Genomic DNA, 19272 nt, shown 5'->3' with positions numbered 1-19272 from the left:
AACCGCCCTTTATTTTTCTAATTCCCTTCCTGCAGTTTTAGTCTTAGAACAGACCACACCCTGAAATTCTGCTTTGAGTTCTGTCAATGATGAGTTAAATAATACAGAAGCTCTGTCTAAGTTATAGCCCCCAGTTCCTTACCCTGTCAGCTGCTCTGATAAATTAACATTTTTGTTAGGCGTGGGGAAAGTGTTCATGAAGCCTTTTATAGGGGCTAAAGGTTATCTACTACTCTAAAATAATGTGAAGGTGGCCCATAGAGAGCAATCCTTTGTTCCGGATTTGTCATTCCACAAGCTGTCACACAAAAACCAGGCAGTGTGAACCCGATTTTAAAAAGAATGAAGTCGAGTTTTTTAGTATGAATTGTAGGGTTTTTCCAAATGGCATCAAGCAGCAAAGAGACTTTAGCACAAAACTGACCAGGTCGTGCATCAAGTTTTCCCAGTGCCCGTGGCCCAGTGTTGTAGATCAGCCCATAACAGTGGCATAGGCCACTCAGCGTTTATAGGCATTGGCTTTCTTTGTTGTTACTTGGACAATCGCAGATTTTGTTTAAGCAAAATGTTGACATGCAGCATAGTGTATCAGTTGCACAACTAGCTTTGCTGGAATCCAAAACATGTAACTTTCCCCGTAGATGACCATGGTTAAAATAGGGCAGAAAAATGTTCTTTTGAATTACTTTGTTAAAAGTCGTTTTAAAAACAGCTGAGGTTGAAATGGTACTAGTATGGGTATCCTTTTTAAAAAGACAAGGCAAATACCAGCTTTACAGTCCGACCACGGTGCTTGGCATAATTTTCTCCAGTTGATTAATCTCTGCAGTGGAGGCAATGCTGCTCAGCTACATCCCAGGAGCCCAATATAATGGAATTACCTAACCAGATAATTGCTCTTGCATATTTTGAATTTGCCTGCCTCCAGGCTGTGAACTTTCACTTAAAAAAATTAAATCTCTGCTCTTATCATTAGGAAGATAACACTCACAAGAAGAAAAGGAGTACTTGTGGCACCTTAGAGACTAACCAATTTATTTGAGCATAAGCTTTCGTGAGCTACAGCTCACTTCATCGGATGCATACTGTGGAAATGCATCCGATGAAGTGAGCTGTAGCTCACGAAAGCTTATGCTCAAATAAATTGGTTAGTCTCTAAGGTGCCACAAGTACTCCTTTTCTTTTTGCGAATACAGACTAACACGGCTGTTACTCTGAAACTCACAAGAAGAAATTAGTGTAAACTTAAGTAGTGATGTCCGCCTGACTCAGCAGACATTTTGGGATAAGAGCCTTCAGAGAGAGAAATTGTCTCCCTAGCAGCAAGTGTGTTTTTACTTCAAAGCCTAATGTCAGCACTGACCATTTTATGGTGATTATTTCACCAGATTCCCAGCTAATTAACTTAATTCTGGCTGGGTGTAGTGAAAGATACTGGAACTGAGGACAAAGGGAAAGATTGTTGCTACTGTATTACAGTGTACTGGGGTGGGATATGAAAAACGAAAACTTTTTCTTAAATTTAAAGTCATTGCTGCAGGAGGAAGAGACAGAGAACCAAAAACGTTAGCTATTTCCAGGGTGCCAAAATCCACAGTTTACTTCCATTTATTTTGCGTACTGAGAACCCCAATTGTTCTCTCCTTCCTCTTCCCCAAACCCACAGCACTGGTTACCTGAACAGAGAATTGAAAAATTGAAAATTTGGAGATAATAAAAAATAAGTTGAATTTAATACAAAAACACACACAAAAGGATGCTGTACTGGCTAGGGGAGAAGAAAAGTAGAGTAGTAGGAAGAATTGATACACACAGTATTGACAACCACACAGATTCTACAATTATGAGTCAGGTGGGTCCCCCAACATCATGAGATTGGCTTAAGTAGATATTTTCAATGTTGGGTTCTTTCAGTCTTCTGACATTTGATCCTTTAGGTTACATTTGGGTCACATTTTCCAGCTTTCTCTGAAAGCATGAGCACTGGAAAGGCACTTTCTTAAAAGATGAAAACTGATAGTCTCCCCAAACCCCATGATTCCACAAACCAGTGCTTTAAGAAAAACACCCACTCTCACAATAAAACTGCAAGAGATGGCAACATGATGTATGTTCCTATATAGTGTTAAATTTATGTTTTGCTCCCCTCTCCCATTCTTCTTACACTGCTAAGATGGGGGCAGGATTCTATCCCTCTCCTCACCCTACCCTGGGGCACCGTGCAAGGCCTATTGCCTCAGAATTTTCACAACCATTAAGCCATTCCCTAAGGAGAAGTGGGATTAGTAAATTTATCCTGGGCCTCTCACTAGAGCAGGAAGGGAATTACACTGGGGCAGTTATTCAAAGCAGCCCCACTTGCACTACTCGCACTAGCCTTCTGGGTATAACCCAGTGCACCTAGAATAACATCCAGCCTGTCTCAAGCCATCAAGGCAAGGGGGTAAATTGGGGGTCACCTGCCTTCATCAAAGCCAGTGAGTAAACTCCTGCTCTTTTATGTTCCCTCCCTATCACCCCTCCTCCTCATGACCACCCCTTGGAACCTGCTATATGCACATGTATTGACCAGTCTCCGTACCCCACACTGGATAGTTTAAAAAAGTTAAATGTGTATGAAAACCATGGAATGAGCTTGTTACACACACTGCAGACTTAAGCAACCTTATGATCTTGTTAAACATGTCCTCTCTTAGCGTGTTGTATCTCATGTTCAAACATAACTTGTAAACTCTTCGGAGCAGGGACTGAGTCTTAGTTGACTTTAAAACCCCTTGTATGCTTTTGCAGTGTTTAATTTGTAATGAAAGAGGTGCTGGGTCTCAAGCAATTTTTTTTACATTCATAACGGATGCAGCAAGCCCAGAGGTACCAGGGCTCAGCCCTGGCAAAAATTAAGCACTGTAGAATTTATGGAACTGTATACGTAATAATCTGCTTGGAAGGTAACCTGCTGTGCCCTTCTGGCAAACTGATTTACATTAGGAATAGTGGCTAAGAGAATAGGGCCAGAGAGAAAATGACTTTATAGTCTGTGAGTTAGGGTACATAGCTGGGAAGTGGGGGATCCCAGATCCAGTCCCCCTGCTCCCTTATTTAATTATTTATACCCAGTTGATCAGCTTCCCCAGAAGAGATTGAGACAGTCCCACATCACAATATCCCAGTGGTTAGAGCACTCTCTTGAGAGTGGGGAGACAGCTGTTCAACTCCTTTTCCCCCCGGGCAGAGGGTGAAATTGAACCTGCGTCTCCCACATCCCAGGTGAGTGCTCTAACCATTGGGCTAAAAACATAAGGCTGGAAGTGCTAGGAGTGGTTTAGTGTGGAATGAGGCAGGTGCTTTCCTCGTTCTCACAAGAAACAACTTATGGGTGCCTAAACCACCTCTTTGAGAGGGATTGCCAGCTGTGGATCACAAGTAGTCTGGGCTTAGGCCAGGAGTGGGCAAAATACAGCCCGTGGGCCAGATCCGGCCCATCTATCAATCATTTCTGTCCAGCCCGGCAGGCTTTTTGGCTGCCGCTTGTGATCTCAGGGCCGCCGCTCAGGCAGGCTGCATGCCTGCTGTGGCCACATGCCGCTCCCGGAAGCAGCCAGCTGCTGCTGGCACGTCTCTGCGCGCCCCTGGCAGGGGAGGCGGCTCCTTGCGCTGCCCCCATCCCCAGCACCATCCTCACAGCTCCCACTGGCCGGTTTCCGTGCCAGCAGCAACCATCCACAACCACTTGCAGGAGTGGCATGGGGCCATGTCATGCAGGCAGCCTGCCTGAGCCCTGCTGAGCTGCCGCCCGTGAGCCGCCTGTGGTCAGTGCCTCCCAGCCAGAGCCTGCACCTCGCACCTCCTCCTCCACTCAAACCCCCTGCCCCAGGTTAGAACCCCCTCCTACACCCAAACTCCCTCCCAGACCCTGCACCCTAATCCTCTGCCTCAGCCCGGAGCCCCCTCCTGCACCAAACTCCCTCCCAGAGCCCACACCCTTCACCCTCTCCTGCACCCTAACACTTTGCACCAGCCTGGAACTCCCTCCTGCACCCAACCCCCATTAATAGAGTAGAAATGTGCAGCCCATGACGACTTACCAAAATTCATGGAGTGACCCCTCTGCAAAAATTATTGCCCACCCCGGCTTAGGCACTTAACTCCATGAGAGAGGCAGGTCTTAAAGTACACCCCCTCTCACTCTCAGCACCATCTCCCGTGAGTAGGTTAGGTGGCTCCCCACCTAGCCTGTTGGCTTTTGTGCAGTGCGTTCTAAAGCACCTCTCTCCCCCCCCCTTCAGGCTGTGGGGACTGCACTGTTGCTCCTGTGAGTTTCTAGGAGCCTAACTTTTAAGCAATGCAATGCTCACCCTAGCACGGCCGAGGTCCCTTTGTGGATCTGGGCCTGACAATTCCCAGACAGAAAATGTTGGTCCTGAAGGGTGTCATATGGGGAGAACCACATTTGCTCCAAATTCCCCAACCATGAACATTATTCATTGTTCCACATAGAGCATTAAGTGCTTCTGTACAAAAGATGGCTAGTCATCTCAGCTTCACAGGGATTGTTTTATGCCCACCTAATACAGTTGAAGCTGCTTTGGAAGAACGTGGTGCCTGCGCTAATAATCAAATGGCCCTCAACTGCAGAAAACTAGAACTCTTTGTTTTGTCTGTATTTTAAAACTAATCTGAAACAAAAAGGAATGCAGCCACGACTGGACACTAAGGGGATGGGGTTCGGGGGTAGAGGGGAAGGTAGGGAAGAGAATAAGTTCTCATCCTCTAGTGGAAAATCTGGCTGCAGGGAGTAAAATAAATACATAGAACAGGTTTGTTAAGGCAGCTTACCCATGCTTCGGTTTAGGAAAAATTGTCTATTATAATGTTGGCCAACACTTTTGGGAAGATGAGGTTAAAATGGCTCTATGAACTTGACTTTGCCCCTTGACTATAATTTAGTTTTATATGTTTCTGTATTTAATCCTGCTACTTTTAATTATTCTTTTATACCCTTCATAATTCCTTTCCAGCTGTATTGTTTACACCCTTGCACATAGACAGTTATACCTCTGCATTGTCTTTTAGAGAAACTACACCTTATTTACTAATACCACACCCTCTTTACTAACCACTCCAGTGGTGGTTAGTACCATTTTTCTTAACAGTGCAAATCTCAGACAGATGAACACTGCACCAGGTATATTCATGCTACTTTACATTTAAAGTCATTGGTGCTTGTTTTTTCCTTATCCCAACACATTAGTAAAGATACATAAAACCAAGGAGAAGCTCAGGTCCTTGGCAAGAACTGACTTTTGGTTAAAAGAAACAGCCCCTGCATGGAGTGCTACTTTGATGTACATAGCCATATTTGTTACAGAACCAGTCTGACACAGAGTCTGTTCAAGGTTGCTGGACTGATTTTTCAAAGGCTGCATAGAACTGGCCCAAGCTATCCAAGACCATCTCTCTTTTTGTAGCCATGTCTTGTAACGAGAGTTACATTCCACTGTAACTACAGCGAGGCTTGAAATAACAGGAGACAGATGCAGAATATGCAACTCTGGCAGTTGAAATATGAATGGCCGTTAATGTCACAGCACAACTCACCGTCACACAGGCTTTTGCACAACAGTACCCTCATGGTCATTCTTATATATCCAAAACCAACCACATCAGCCTTTTAAGAGTGTGGAAAGAGAAATATCATTATGGCCTTTTACTTGGGGGAGAGGCCATGAGAAGCTGGGTGGATAGATAGAAATGGAGTACCAAGGGATAACTGCGGAAAAAAGTCAAGTTTTTCCTCATTAAAAATGACTAAATTCATAAGAACAACAATAATGAAATCAAATAATCCTCATTTCTTTCGCTTCTGCTTTAAGGGCTTGACTACACACACAGTTTTACTGCTTTAACTGTACTCTGGTAAAGTGGTACAACCCCCTATTATAGATGCAGTTATACAACTGTAATACTGCTTAGAGCAGCATAGCCTATTCTAAAAAGGAAGGGAAAGGAAATAAGTTATACTTGTGACAAAATACACCCATGTTCACACCTTACACACTATTGTAATAATCTTTGTACAAGGTATGCCTTGTAAGTTATCATTTGAAAACTCAGTTTGCTGGTCAGTACTGTACTGGTAAAATGCGTGTGGCAATATTATATGTGGAGTTTAAGATTCCCTCACACGATGTTAACACACATTCCAAGCCTCGCAGCCCAGCCCAGGCAGAAGTCCGGTCTGTCCTAAACCATGGAAGCAACGTGTGCTTGCCTTAATTTGTATGTAAGCAGAATTATTAAGCAGGAAGAGAAAACAAAGGAAGTTCAAACAGGTGAGAAAAAAACAACAATCCAGCAGGGAATATTTTTCCCCATAGACTCTTTGTCTCCAGGATCTCAGCTGGAAATGTGTTTTCAAGAGGGGGCTATAAAACGGAGGGACAAACACCCCAAGGTACTCCTCTCTCTACCCCTGCCCTTCTCAGTCTCTGCACCTGAAGAGACAAAGGAAGCAGCTGCTGGACTCTGGGGGCAATGGGTCCTGGCCTGAAGAGTCTGGTCAGTAAGACTGCTGAAAGCATGTGGTGAGAAAACTTTACTTTGAATCTAATATTGTTAAGTTAGGCACCAGTAAGCATTTTCATCTTTATTTTTCTTATGACCATTTCTAATTTTTATGCCGCATTGCTTCTATTCACTTAAAATCTCTCAAAACAATAAAACAAGTTTATTAACTATATCTAATCCAGTGTGTTCAAGTTGAAGTGTCTGGGTAACTCCATTTGGAGTAACAAATCATGTGCATATTATTCCCTGAAATGAATAATGGCCTTATTCATGTGCAGCGTCCATCTGTCTGTGACTTGCACTGTTGAGAAAAATGGTACTAACCACCGCTGGAGTGGTTAGTAAATAGGGCGTTGTATTAGCAATGCAGGACATACATTTATGGGGGGAAATCTGGGAGTGGATTGGTCTTTAAGGTTGGTAAGAGCAAAGGTGGGGCTGCAGCACACACACAAGTGACTTACATGCTGGAGGCTGTTTGTGAGCAGCCCAGTTTGGAGGCTACAGCAGCAAGGCATTGTAAAGGGCAGCCCAGGTTACATGGCAGGGGTGACCCAGCTACTCACTGGTCTGGATTGTACCCTAATATGTCACATACTGTTATAAAGTTGCCTTATACTAATAACTGTCCACAGTGTAATTATTTTGGTGAGGGATAGGATTTTTTTTTTTTTTTTTGAAAGAAAAGCTCTACCACTATAAAACCTGTGCAGACCATTAATGTTTGTAATTTTAGTATACTGTGTTCATTCATCTTCCTTTTTTAGAGTAGAATGAGTAATATCTCTAGATCTAATAGAAAAGGCAGTGAAACAGAATAGTCTGAAGCCATTGAAACAAAACCTTTTTGTATTTTAGTACAGCCAAATGAAAAGTTATACATTTAGGAACAAGGAAAGCAGGCCATACCTGCTCACTGAGAAACATGAAAAGGATTTAGGGGTCATAGCAGACAAGGAACTCAATGTAAGCTGCCACTGTAATGCAAAAAGTGCTAACACAATGCTAGGATGTATAAATAGGAGTAGTGAGGTGTAGGAGTATGAGGTGATTCTACCTCTGTATACAGCACTGGCAAGATATTTACAGATGATACTGTAAGAATGCAAACAGTTCTGGTGTCAGCATTTCAACAAGTACACTGAAAACTTGGGGGGTGCATCAAAGAGCCACAAAAAAAGATTTGAGGACTGGAGAAAATGCTTTACACTAAGGAGACTTAAAAGAGCTCAGTGTTTAGCTTGGCATTCAAATCACCTCTCAATCTTTTTCCTTTATAAGTACCCTGATGGGGGGAAAATATCAGGTACTAAAGGGCTCCTTAATCTAGTGGAGAAAGGCAAAACAAGAACCAGTGGCTGAAAGCTGAAGTCAGCAAATTCACATTAGACACAACATAACAGTGAGGGTGATGAACATTGGAACAACATGCCATGGGAAGTAGGGATAGATTATCTCTCTTGTTAGAAACTGGATGCCTTTCTGGAAAACATACTTTAGCCAAACAGGTTATTCTTTAGTCAAACAAGTTACTGGGCTCAATACAGGGGTAACTTGGTAAAATTTAAGGGCCTGAGATACTCTAGTCTGAGCTCCTGTATACCAAATGGTCCCTTCTTGCCTTAAATGCTATGAACCTGGGTTCAGGAATACAATGAATGTAGTATTTAGGGTACTACTTGTCACGGAGTCCCTGGGCGATGCTCTGGAACTGCTCCTTACGAAGCCAGTCAGGACTTTGGTGAAGTCTCCTCTCTGTGAGCAGACTGTCTTCAGGGCAAAAAGCTCACAGTTTCCACCTTCCTGTGTTTGACCTTGGAGCCTTCAGCATCCTCTGCCCCTCCGTGCGCTTCCCATAGCAGCGAGTCTGCCCAGGCGGGGTCCTGGGGAAGCCAAAGGGTCCTGCACCCCAACTTCGCAGTCAGACGTGACTCTTAGCCAGCCAGTAAAACAGAAGGTTTATCAGAGGACAGGAACATAATCTAAAACAGAGCTTGTAGGTACAGAGAACAAGACCCCTCAGCTGGGTCCATTTTGGGGGGCAGTGAGCCAGACAACCACGTCTGCACTTCACTCCACATCCCCGGCCAGCCCCAACCTGACTCATCCTCCAGCCCCTCCTCCTCTCGACTTTGTCCCTTTCCCAGGCCAGGAGGTCACCTGATTCCTTTGTTCTCCAACCCTTTAGCTATTACCTTGCAGGGGGGAAGGGCCCAAGCCATCAGTTGCCAGGAGACAGTGTGTCAGCCATTTATGTACACTGGCCCTTTGCTTTGCAACAATGACACCCCCTTATCCCACCACTGAGAGACTTAAGAAATGCATAGGGGAAACTGAGGCACCCCTACAATATTCAGAGGAAACATTAACAGCCTCACTTTGTCACACTACTAAAAAGGCAGTATTAAATATTTTTTATTTTTCATGTCTGAAAAACATACAGTTGACCAAATTAGGGAATGGAATAGCCTCAGTTCAGTGAGAGAGAGAGAATGTATGACTCCCATCAGTGGCAACAAACTCACTCACGAGATCCAGCTGCGAAAAGTCAATGATGAGAGAAATGATTCCTCATTTAAAAGATAATTCCTTAGGCAGCATAATTATCTGGTAAGTAGATTTGCAGAAGTGAATTTTTTTTTTTTTTTTAATATTAACTTACAAGGATATTTTAAGTGTTATATACAACCATTAAAATTTGATGCCATATGTTAAATGTTATTTGGTGCTGCAAATTCATGGCCAAACCCTAAGTAAGGTGTGCACTGTTATGCTCTTGTTTACCCAGAAGGTAAGCCCTAAGATGCACCATCATATAAGGTGATGCTTTCAAATCCCTCTTTCAAGCTGAATTTGAGTAGCATTTACACAGGTAGATCTTGTAAAACAGCAGCTGTGACAATGGTAAAGGAACTCTGCAGAACACCCCTGAAATGTTAAATAGTAGGCAAAATAATGTAAAACAGACATCAGGAATCTGGATAGTTTGAAATTATAGTTATAAATCCAGTAATTTATAGGTATTACTCCTGTGGTCCAGAAAACTGAATGTGTGTTATTTTCACCTTTCTAAATTAACACAAATGCACATTGAAGCAGGGGAAAAAAATTAAGATTAACGTTCATTAAAAGATTCTGTAAAAGATCCTTAACTCTTCCAATTAAATAACTGAGAAAGTTAAAGACTAAAAATCTTATTCAAAAGCCACAATGAAACGTAAGAGGCAAATACTTCAGATTAAATGTTCAAGTACAGCCAGTGAGCAAATAAACTAGTTTGAAAATAATTTAATAGTACTTTGCATGAAAGCTGATATACAAAATTCTCAAATGTTAAAAACAAATATTACAACAATTCAACAAGTTTCAAATAGAGTTTCATCAAAATGAGGTAAGTCTATGTCTCCTGCTATTGAGTTCAACACTGCGGAGGAGAACAGGTCTTCAAGGAAATCTTCCTTTGTGGGACTTTCAAAGGAAAGTCTTTTCAAGCAGGATTTGTTCATTACTGAGTCTGTATGACCTTCATACTTGCTTTCTTTTACAGGACTGTAATAATTATGGTCTTCGTTTGTCACAGTGATGCATGTGAGGTTGGTTCTCGCACTATGCACTGGTACTGCAGTGTTGCTATCCACCATTTCCAAATATCTACACTCATCTTCATCTTTTGGAAGCTCTGAAGAAGCAACAATAGAAGGAGGAGATAATAAGTCTGCTAAAAACGCTGCATTACTCTGGCTACTGCATAGTGACATGTTGGAGTTTGTACTATATACAGATTCACTGTCTGCAACATCAATCTGATACTGCAGTTCATTCAATAAGTTCTGTACTGATTCACTTTCATGATGAGATCCAAATTGTAACAGATCTTCTACATCTCTGTTTGGAGAGCTTCCATTACACATCTGAGTCTTTGCCAGCCTATCAAGTGAAGCCAACTTGTTCTTTTTAGCCTTCAGTTTTTTAAGCAGTTTTAAACGAAGCTTGTGAGTTTTGGCATCCGATTCTTTATCCTTCACATCAGATTTGTGATTTCCATTTTCACCATGGCGAGGTTTGGAACTAAAGATGGGGGTGTTGGGTTGAATTACTTCACTCCAGGTGCCCAATGAAATTCCAGACTTATTCAAAGGTGGACCATCAACTACAGGGTTTACTGCAGGGAGACGAGCATGTACAGAAGGACCAGTGATGTTTGTTAACAAAGGAGGAATATTTGCACCTTGACAAACAGCTGATTTAGGCACCTCCTCAGTTGTTTTGCTTGTACCTTTGGCTTGAAAGCCACCAAAATTAGCTGCCCCCTTAGTAGGGAGGTGCAAGTCAGCAGCTCTTAGTAAAGAAGGATTTTTGTAACTTTTCTTATTATGATGAATTGAGGCACTTGAAGGCATAAAGGTATTATGCTTGCTTAAGAACCCCTTTACCCAACTTCCTACAAATCCTCTCTTTTGATCTTTATGCAAAGACTGGGTGGAATTATTTGTAGCAGACAAAGCTGCAGCCTGAGAGTCTGCTACAATTTTGCTTGTGTTTCTGGTGTTAGATGATTTCTGCATAACATTCTCCATTAATGCTAATTTCTTATTCTGCAAGAGTTCTGGATTTAATGCGATATTCTCAGTGTTGACTGGGTTAGCCTTGGCCTCTGCCTCTTGAGATTGTGATGGCGCGGACAAGTCACTACAATGGTTTGTGGTGGGAACAGCAGATGCAATATTTGCTAGGTTCAACTGTTCAAGATGTAAGGAAATACAGGCATTTTCAGGTGGTGTGCACATGTTGGTGGAGGTAGTTGGACTACAAACATCTTCTGTACATGGAGTGTGATCGGAACAAGCTGACTCCTGCTCTTTCAGCAAGCCTGTTTCAGCAATTAGGTGATTTCCCACCATCTGTCCATTGTCCAGTGGTTTACCTTCAGAATCAACTTGAATTTCTACAAGTGTCAGCGTTATAACATCATCAGCTGCCAAATTTTCTAAGCCAGAAAGCAAGCTATTTTCATCATCATCATTTCTGGCCACTTTTTGTTGTTCATTAACAGGAATGCTCACAATCTCCTTTTTGTGAAATACTGTAGTTATTTCGTCTACGGCATTATCACCATCACGATGCAACACTAGAGAAGAACTTGACTGTGCATCGTTAAGAGGAAGATTTTCAGATTTTACACTTTGGACCTGATAGCTCATTTTATCTGGCACTTGGGATGCTTTCCTTTCCCAGATGACAATGTGAATCTCTGAAAGAGGAACTTCAAATCTCTCACGTCTTTCACAATATGTACCTTTTATGTCATCGCATTCAAGCCAAGTTTCTGAAAAATAAAAAATGAATAGTTTAAAGGCTCAAAGATACACAATGGCCATTGAAACTCAGATCATTATTCTTTTTGGGTCTCAAAACACCCATTTTTAACTCTTTCCCTGACAATGCTACATACACCCTGGTGAATGAAGTGGATTTCTTTGTTCCCTCACTTTCCCCAAAGAAAAGTTGGGGGTCTTCCACTCTAACTAGGCCACTTGAAGCAACAGAATTCCTAGTAACATGACCAAGATGGAAAGTAACTTTTTCCTTAGCCACACTGATGCTCCTGGCCAAGATAGTGATACTGACATACTGTTTGAGAATATATGGACAGACCTGACATACAGACCTCTCTCTTTAAACGTTAATTTGGGGAATTATTTTTCATAAAGATGTGGGGAAGGGGCTTAAGGGAGAAACTGATCATATAGATAATTCCCTCCCAACAGTTACTAAAAACATATAAACTTTGTAAGGATTCTAAAGCGAGATACCTTAAGTGTGTACGCATTGCGTAGTGTGAACAGCAAAAACTGTGCACAGGCTAGCTAGTTTGAATCCAGCTAGTGTGGATAATGGCAGCACTGGAGACAGCACACCATGAGCTTCAGAGTGGGCTAGCAAGCAGAGTACGTACCCAGGGGCTATGCCAGGCTTGTACAACCTACACTGAAGTGCACACTGAGCTGCCTTCATTGTTACGGTTACCCATACTAGCTTGGATCTCATTAGGTAGGCTAGCCTGTGGACAGCTTTTGTTGTGCAGACATATCCTAAATTTATTGACGGTTAGTGGGATGTTTCTCATCCTCTGCCAGAGTTACATGAAGAAAAAAAGAGTTCAATTTAGATGGACAACTTTTCAGCTGACAAGGATGTTTTGATTAAAATGATCTCTTCTCTCTCCTCCCTCTGTAGAAGCAGGTTTCCATGAGGACCAAAATAATCAACTATTTTTTCTCTTTGAATTTTGGGAGTTCCTTCTGGGTTGTACTCTATAGTTCAACAAATCAAAACAGCAACTTACTAGTTACTCTTAAAAGAAATGCAAAATTCAGGAGGAAGAAACTGAGCATTGACAGCATTGCGAGTCCCATGGGAACTTGCTTTTCCCACGAAGAGACACATCTGGTATCTGTAACAGGGTAGCTTTCCCCTTAAGGGCTGGAGGCCTAGGGTCAGCCAACCTTCGTTACTGAAAGAGCCACACCTGGGCGAGATCATGTGACTGCCCTACAAAAAGCAGAAGGGGAAGCTCAGGAAGCTGTATCGAACTATAGCAAGTGAAAAAGGCTTTGGCACTGAAGACCCTAACACTAGGGAAGTTGAGAAGTCACAGCCAGGAAGCTGAACTCTAGCCAGGTAAAGCCTGGGAATGACTGCTGACTGAGGATCTGCCTCTGGAAAGGAGAGCTGTGGACTCCCTACCTAGGAGGGGGGGAGAGAGAGAGAGACACTCAACTAGGATGGGCCTGGAGGACCGGTGTGCACTCAGAGGACTGAATACATTTTACCCCCAGAAGGGAAGTGTTTGGGTTGTGTTTTGAGTTTGAGGAAACAATGAGAGAAATTAAGTCCGGGCACCTGCACAGCAAGCTCTTGTCACAAGGGGGCATTCAGGAGGCGGCTGACCCTACTACACTACTATGTAATATCCATGTAATCTGAACACCCGAAAGAACTAACAGTGTGCCCAGATTATGTTTCTTGTAATTTTACCAAAGTTTGATGAGAAAATGATCACATCCAATTGACTTTTTCCAATGAAGTTAACAGTAAGTATAGCAGCAAATTACTGAGTCAGTCAAATCAGAGTTAAAAAACCCCCAAAGAATGTAAACATATTTGCAAATATTTAATACCTAATTTAGATTATACACAAAAGAAAACCTTTAAATTATCTATTAAGATAGTACAGTGATTATGATAACCCCAAAATTAGTAACAGAGGCAGCTTTATCTATGGTGATAATAAAGTTGTAATAGTTACCATCAGGATTCAAAACCCAGGTTTTGAAGTGTTTTGGATCTTGTTGATACTGAATAACAGCTGTTATTTGGTAGAAATCTCCTTCAAATTGAAACGAATAGTTCTTCAGCTCGTTATGTGGCAAACCTTCTACGAAATGTATCATAAATATTGAGGGTACTCTGGTAAAGATACAAAGCATTTTATTGGAATAAAACAGTGGCTCAAGCTATTAATGAAATCACAAGCAAAGCATTTTGAGAATGGTAGTTCGCTCAGTGCATTACTGTTCTACTGCTGTTTATTAATTTAAGATTGCTTTACAAATTACACACAAATGGCTGGGAGCTCATAGGAACAGGGCACTCCAATTTTAATACATAATAAGCTTTTAGTGAAATAGAGGTGTCATCTTACAGCTTAATTTGCTTTGGGGGGGGAAAAAAAAAAAACCTAAAGAAAATGTTTTGAGACAAAGACAAAATAATAAGAGTTCTGCCAAACCTGGAAGGCTGACAACCACAAGTCAGACGAAAACACTGAACGTTATAAGGTGGTAGTTTTATCATCCCTCAATACCAGATGCTCTGGAAAGACTGATATTCAGTGTTGGGCTTTACAACTTGGCTCAAATGAAAGGTCTGCTTAATGTGTTAAATTGAACAAAAATGCTCCACATATATTAAAGATTTCTAACAACAACATCTGTGAGAATTTTCAGAATGATCTCAAACCTGGGTAACTGAACATTTAATGGAAACTTGCTCTTCAGTGTCTCTCAACATGTCATAAAGGTGACAGAACACTGACATTAAGTTCATCATGTGTAGATTTAAACATTAAGATTTTATATTCAAGATCTCAAGTGATTCAAACTTACTTTTCCAAAATCATTTTTCTTCTTTGAGATTTATCATTACAATTATTACATGGAGAAATATGAATAGCATTAAGTGGGTGCCAGTCAGGGATTATATTTGTAAATGTTGTTAGTGTCTTCCTACACCTGGACAGAAGAAAAATAAAATTCGATCAGTTGTCTACCTGAGATACTCAAAAAAAAAATACTAGCATTTACCAGAAAGAGAGGTCACAAATTAACAAGCTACATGCAGTGTCGACTTACACCTGGCACAATCCCACTGACATCCCTGGCACTGCCAGTGGGATAAATATAAACTCAATTTGCCTCAATCTGCCCATCAATATCAATCAGTAATCCTTTATACAGACTATAATAAAATGGAACAATGTATTTTCTGCGACTCATTTTTTCGCCACTTCGAATGTCAATTTTTTATACTCTAATGAAACATGGCTTTAAAGAAATTCCTGAATGTTTTTACAGAGTGCATAACCATTCAGGACACTCATGTGTTACACTAAATACAACTGCCACTTAGATGACCTTGAGGAACCTCATCACATCTAACATTTTAAAACACCAAAAGGAGTAGAGGACACTTTCAAATGTTCAATTATGTGACTAAGGATCAGATTTACATTTCTGACTTTATGCAATTTAGATGAATTAATTCTATTTAACCGTGAAAGACATACCTATTTATTGATCATGTCTGGCATGCTATTCGTTAGAGCAGCAGCAATGTGAGATTTACAGCAGTCAACACCAAAAAGTCAGCATTTGAGAACAGAATCACCAGTTATTTCTCTTTTTTACATAGGATATGATTGTGTCAGTAGCTATTATACCATACACCACCTGGAAACCGTTTGCAAATGCTGACCTTTGAAAATGGTGACTAGATAACTTCACTATCACAATTCTTCCTTTCCTACCAAATGTATACACTTTGTGCACAAGGCTGGTTTGAAGAAAAATATTTATTAAGTGAAGACTGAAAGTACAATAATACATGTAAATAAATGTGGCTTAGGTAAAAACCTAACCTGTCTTGGTGGCTGTAGCCACAATGTAAACATTCAAACATCCATGAAAAAGAATGCAGGAAAAGTGTCTCGACTTGGGGATCCTTTTGTAAAAGCAGAGGGAATGCAAATACTGGACTTTCCTTCTTACCTTCAAAGGAAAAAAAAAAAAGAAAGAGGGAAGACAGGATTATACCTTAGAATGCTATGTCAATTTGCAAGGCTATAATCTGATCCCCACCGTAAATGAGATATGACTGGAATAACTTCATGGGTACAGCTATGGTTACCAAAAGAATAATACACCCCCTTAAACTTTAAGGTCTGAAGAAAATGGAGATCAGCTGAATGGAAAAAAATTAGCATCTGCACAAGTCTGAATTATGCTCTTCACATGCGACATGCAGCCTTAACTCTGAATTTTATTTCTAATATTATGAAAAATAAATGAACATGTGCAACTGTTAACAATTTGCTAATTTAAGCCAAGTTGCTGCGAGCACTTTCCAGAGGATAGGAGGATGTCAAGCCACACAAAGCCTATAGAATGGGGAGAACTTTGCTGCTCTGCCAGCTTTCTGCTGCAGAGCATCCTTAAGGGCATTCATCCAGAGTTCTGTATAACTGGGGAGTCAGGGAAGAGGATCTAGCAGCCTCGGTGCCGGGGCGGGCAAACTTTTTGGCCTGAGGGCTGCATCAAGTTTCGGAAATTGTATGGAGGGCCAGTTAGGGGAGGCTGTGCCTCCCCGAACAGCCAAGAGTGGCCTGGCCCCCGCCTCCCATGCTTCTTGCCCCCATGATGTCCCCCCCCAGGGACTCCTGTCCCATCCAACCCCCTGCCCCTGACTACCCCCCGCCAACCCATCCAACCCCCCCTCCTTCCTGACTGCCCCCCGGGACCCCTGCCCCCATTCAACCCTCCGTTCCCTGCTCTGACCGCCCCAACCCCTATCCACACCCCCGCCCCTCCCCCTGAACTCCTGTGCCCTCTATCCAACCCCCCCTGCTCCCTTACTGTGCTGCCTGGAGCACCAGTGGCTGGCGGCACCACAGCTGCGCCACCCGGCTGGAGCCAGCCACGCTACCACGCAGCGCAGAGAACCGGGTCAGGCCAGGCTCTGCCACTGCGCTGCCCCAGGAGCTCACAGCCCCGCTGCCCAGAGCATTGCGCCAGCGGCGCAGTGAGCTGAGGCTGCAGGGGAAAGGGGTGGGGAACAGCAGGGAATGGGCCGGGGTCTAGCCTCCCAGGCCAGGAGCTCAGGGGCCGGGCAGGAGGGGCCCGCAGGCTGTAGTTTGCCCACCTCTGCTCTATGCACATGCTGTTCTGCTGTAGCTTTGGATCTCATAAAACATAAGCTTTCATAAAACCATTGCAGCTTTTTTTTTGGGACAGTAAATTACTTGTACTATATTTCCATGTCTTATAAAGAGTTCCATGCTCTACCGCCAGATCTCCCAGGGACCCTAGGTTAATCAAGTATCTGTTATATTTTAATCTGCTTGTTTAAGTTTATGTGCCCATTTTGTATCACGTCACCTGTATTAGTCATCCTCACTACACTTCTTCCCCACCCCATTTGTTTTCAGTGGTGGGTTTTTCCAGTCAAAAGCTCTAAAATGACTGACTAAAATATTAGAGGAAAAAGATTTCTTTGCTTCTCAGTGTGGTTACTTCGTGCATTTGACAGTACTATGTATAGTCAGTTTCAATGCTTTTTTGATAGTCTGCTGCACTTTGTCTCAAGCATTAATGGAATTACCATTCCCAATTAGTGGCAGTCATTGTCATTAAGTGTTATTAACCCTACATCAAGTCCCTGGAGGACATCCCACTTAAGCAGAGTACATAGCAGAATGACAGCCCCTTCCCCCCCCCAAATGTAAAAGGATTCTTAAGATCTTGAAGCTATACTCTTCTTCTACATATATACAAGTATGTATGTTATATACTATTCTCCGTTCTTCCCACTGCCTAAAAATTACAATTGTAGGAACTTAAGTGTTTACACAAAGATCTTCCCCACTCCCCAAAGTTGCATAAGTGTTCTATTCATACAAGAAACAGGTTTTGCCTTTTGCAAATTAAATTTCTGCTGCCCTTTGCACAACCACAAGTGTTTTTCATCTCTGCATGCACTTAGCAGAAAGATTCTTGTGGGCCTGTAGGTATAGGCACTACAGGAAAGAAGGGAACAGAGACAAGATATCAAACAGCTGCTCACTGAGTGATGGAGCGTGAAAGATACTAACAATTAACTACATCAGCAAAAAGAAAAGGAGTACTTGTGGCACCTTAGAGACTAACCAATTTATTTGGGCATAAGCCTCCCCAAACAGCCAAGAGTGGCCTGGCCCCCCGCCTCCCATGCTTCTTGCCCCCCTGATGTCCCCCCCCCAGGAGACAAGTTGTTTGTATTCACTTTCTTATGGAATGCATTTTAAGTACTGACAACAGCAATCTCTGCATTCACAGAACTGGAAAATTACTTACCCAATTCACATTTAAGCTGAGGTTGAAGTTGAGCAAATATCACATTTCTGATTTCATTTAGATGCAACTCAGCTTTTGGAAGAACATCTAAAGAAAAAAGATTCAGCCAGGAAAAAAAAATCAAATCTAATTCATATTATATACACCACATACACAAATCAATTCACTGCAAACCAATGCATTTTCTATTAACATTTGTTTACCTACAACATTTGGATGACACTTAATAGTTAAAGTTCTTTTACTTAGGTGATTTGAAAAAGATTACATTAGAAGATGTAAAAGCTATCTAACTACTTAAAGGAATCAAATTTCTACTATGATCTACTCAATGGAATATTTTAAATGAATCTTGTCTATAGCATGTGTAAATATGTTTATTCATGTGTAATCTAAATAAATAGTCAAGCAAAAAACATTGTTAGATTAAGGCTATGTCTACACTAGTACTTTTGTCGGTATAATTTACATTGCTCAGGGTGTGAAAAACACACCCCTCTGAGCAACATAAGTTACACCAGCAGAAGCAGCGGTGTGGACAGTGCTACGTCGACAGGAGATGCTCTCCTGCCGACATAGCTATCACTGCTTGGTGCAGGTGTCTTAATTATGCTGATGAGAGCATACAGTGGCTCCATGAGCGAACGTACAGTGGTGCAGCTGCATCAGTACATTTGTGCCGCTGGAAGCTCGCTAGCATAGACATGGCCTAAGTGAAGGTTGAGAGTATGTATCCGTAATTTAAGGGTAAAAAATTATTATAGGGATGTTGTAAATATTCCCAAACCAAGCATTATAATCCCGGAAAATTCAGAGTTAAGGCCACACTTAAAAATCCAGACGTTAAAGTGAAAAACATACAGTTAGAGTACCCAAACAAGCTTAGCTCTGTGCTGTAGCGATGCCATGCAATACCATAAAACAATGAAGACATTTTAATGCTCGTGGCCTCAGATTAAGTGATAGTTTTCAAATTATTTTTTCTAAACTCAAAACAGATTTTCTTGTAGGGTCTCAAAATTAATTCTGTACTCCAAGT

General features: G+C 41.9%; 1 protein-coding gene across 8 annotated transcripts in view; it reads right to left on the bottom strand.

Annotated features, from left to right (window-relative positions):
- Positions 1-9837: 9837 nt before the first annotated feature.
- The window catches only part of USPL1 (ubiquitin specific peptidase like 1), a 31591-nt gene continuing 22156 nt past the window's right edge, over positions 9838-19272 (bottom strand). For all 8 annotated transcript variants that reach the window (XM_037891858.2, XM_037891866.2, XM_037891889.2 and 5 more), the window contains 5 exons: positions 18234-18320; positions 15764-15893; positions 14733-14858; positions 13874-14034; positions 9838-11890 (listed from right to left, as the gene is read on the bottom strand). In XM_037891858.2, the coding sequence (XP_037747786.1) occupies positions 9921-11890; positions 13874-14034; positions 14733-14858; positions 15764-15893; positions 18234-18320 (2474 nt within the window). In that variant the 3' untranslated portion in view covers positions 9838-9920. The remainder of the gene's footprint in view (positions 11891-13873; positions 14035-14732; positions 14859-15763; positions 15894-18233; positions 18321-19272) is intronic.

Source organism: Chelonia mydas, chromosome 1 (genome assembly GCF_015237465.2).
Source record: "Chelonia mydas isolate rCheMyd1 chromosome 1, rCheMyd1.pri.v2, whole genome shotgun sequence".
In the NCBI taxonomy this organism is placed as follows: Eukaryota; Metazoa; Chordata; order Testudines; family Cheloniidae; genus Chelonia; species Chelonia mydas.
This window is presented reverse-complemented; position numbering and strand designations above follow the sequence as displayed.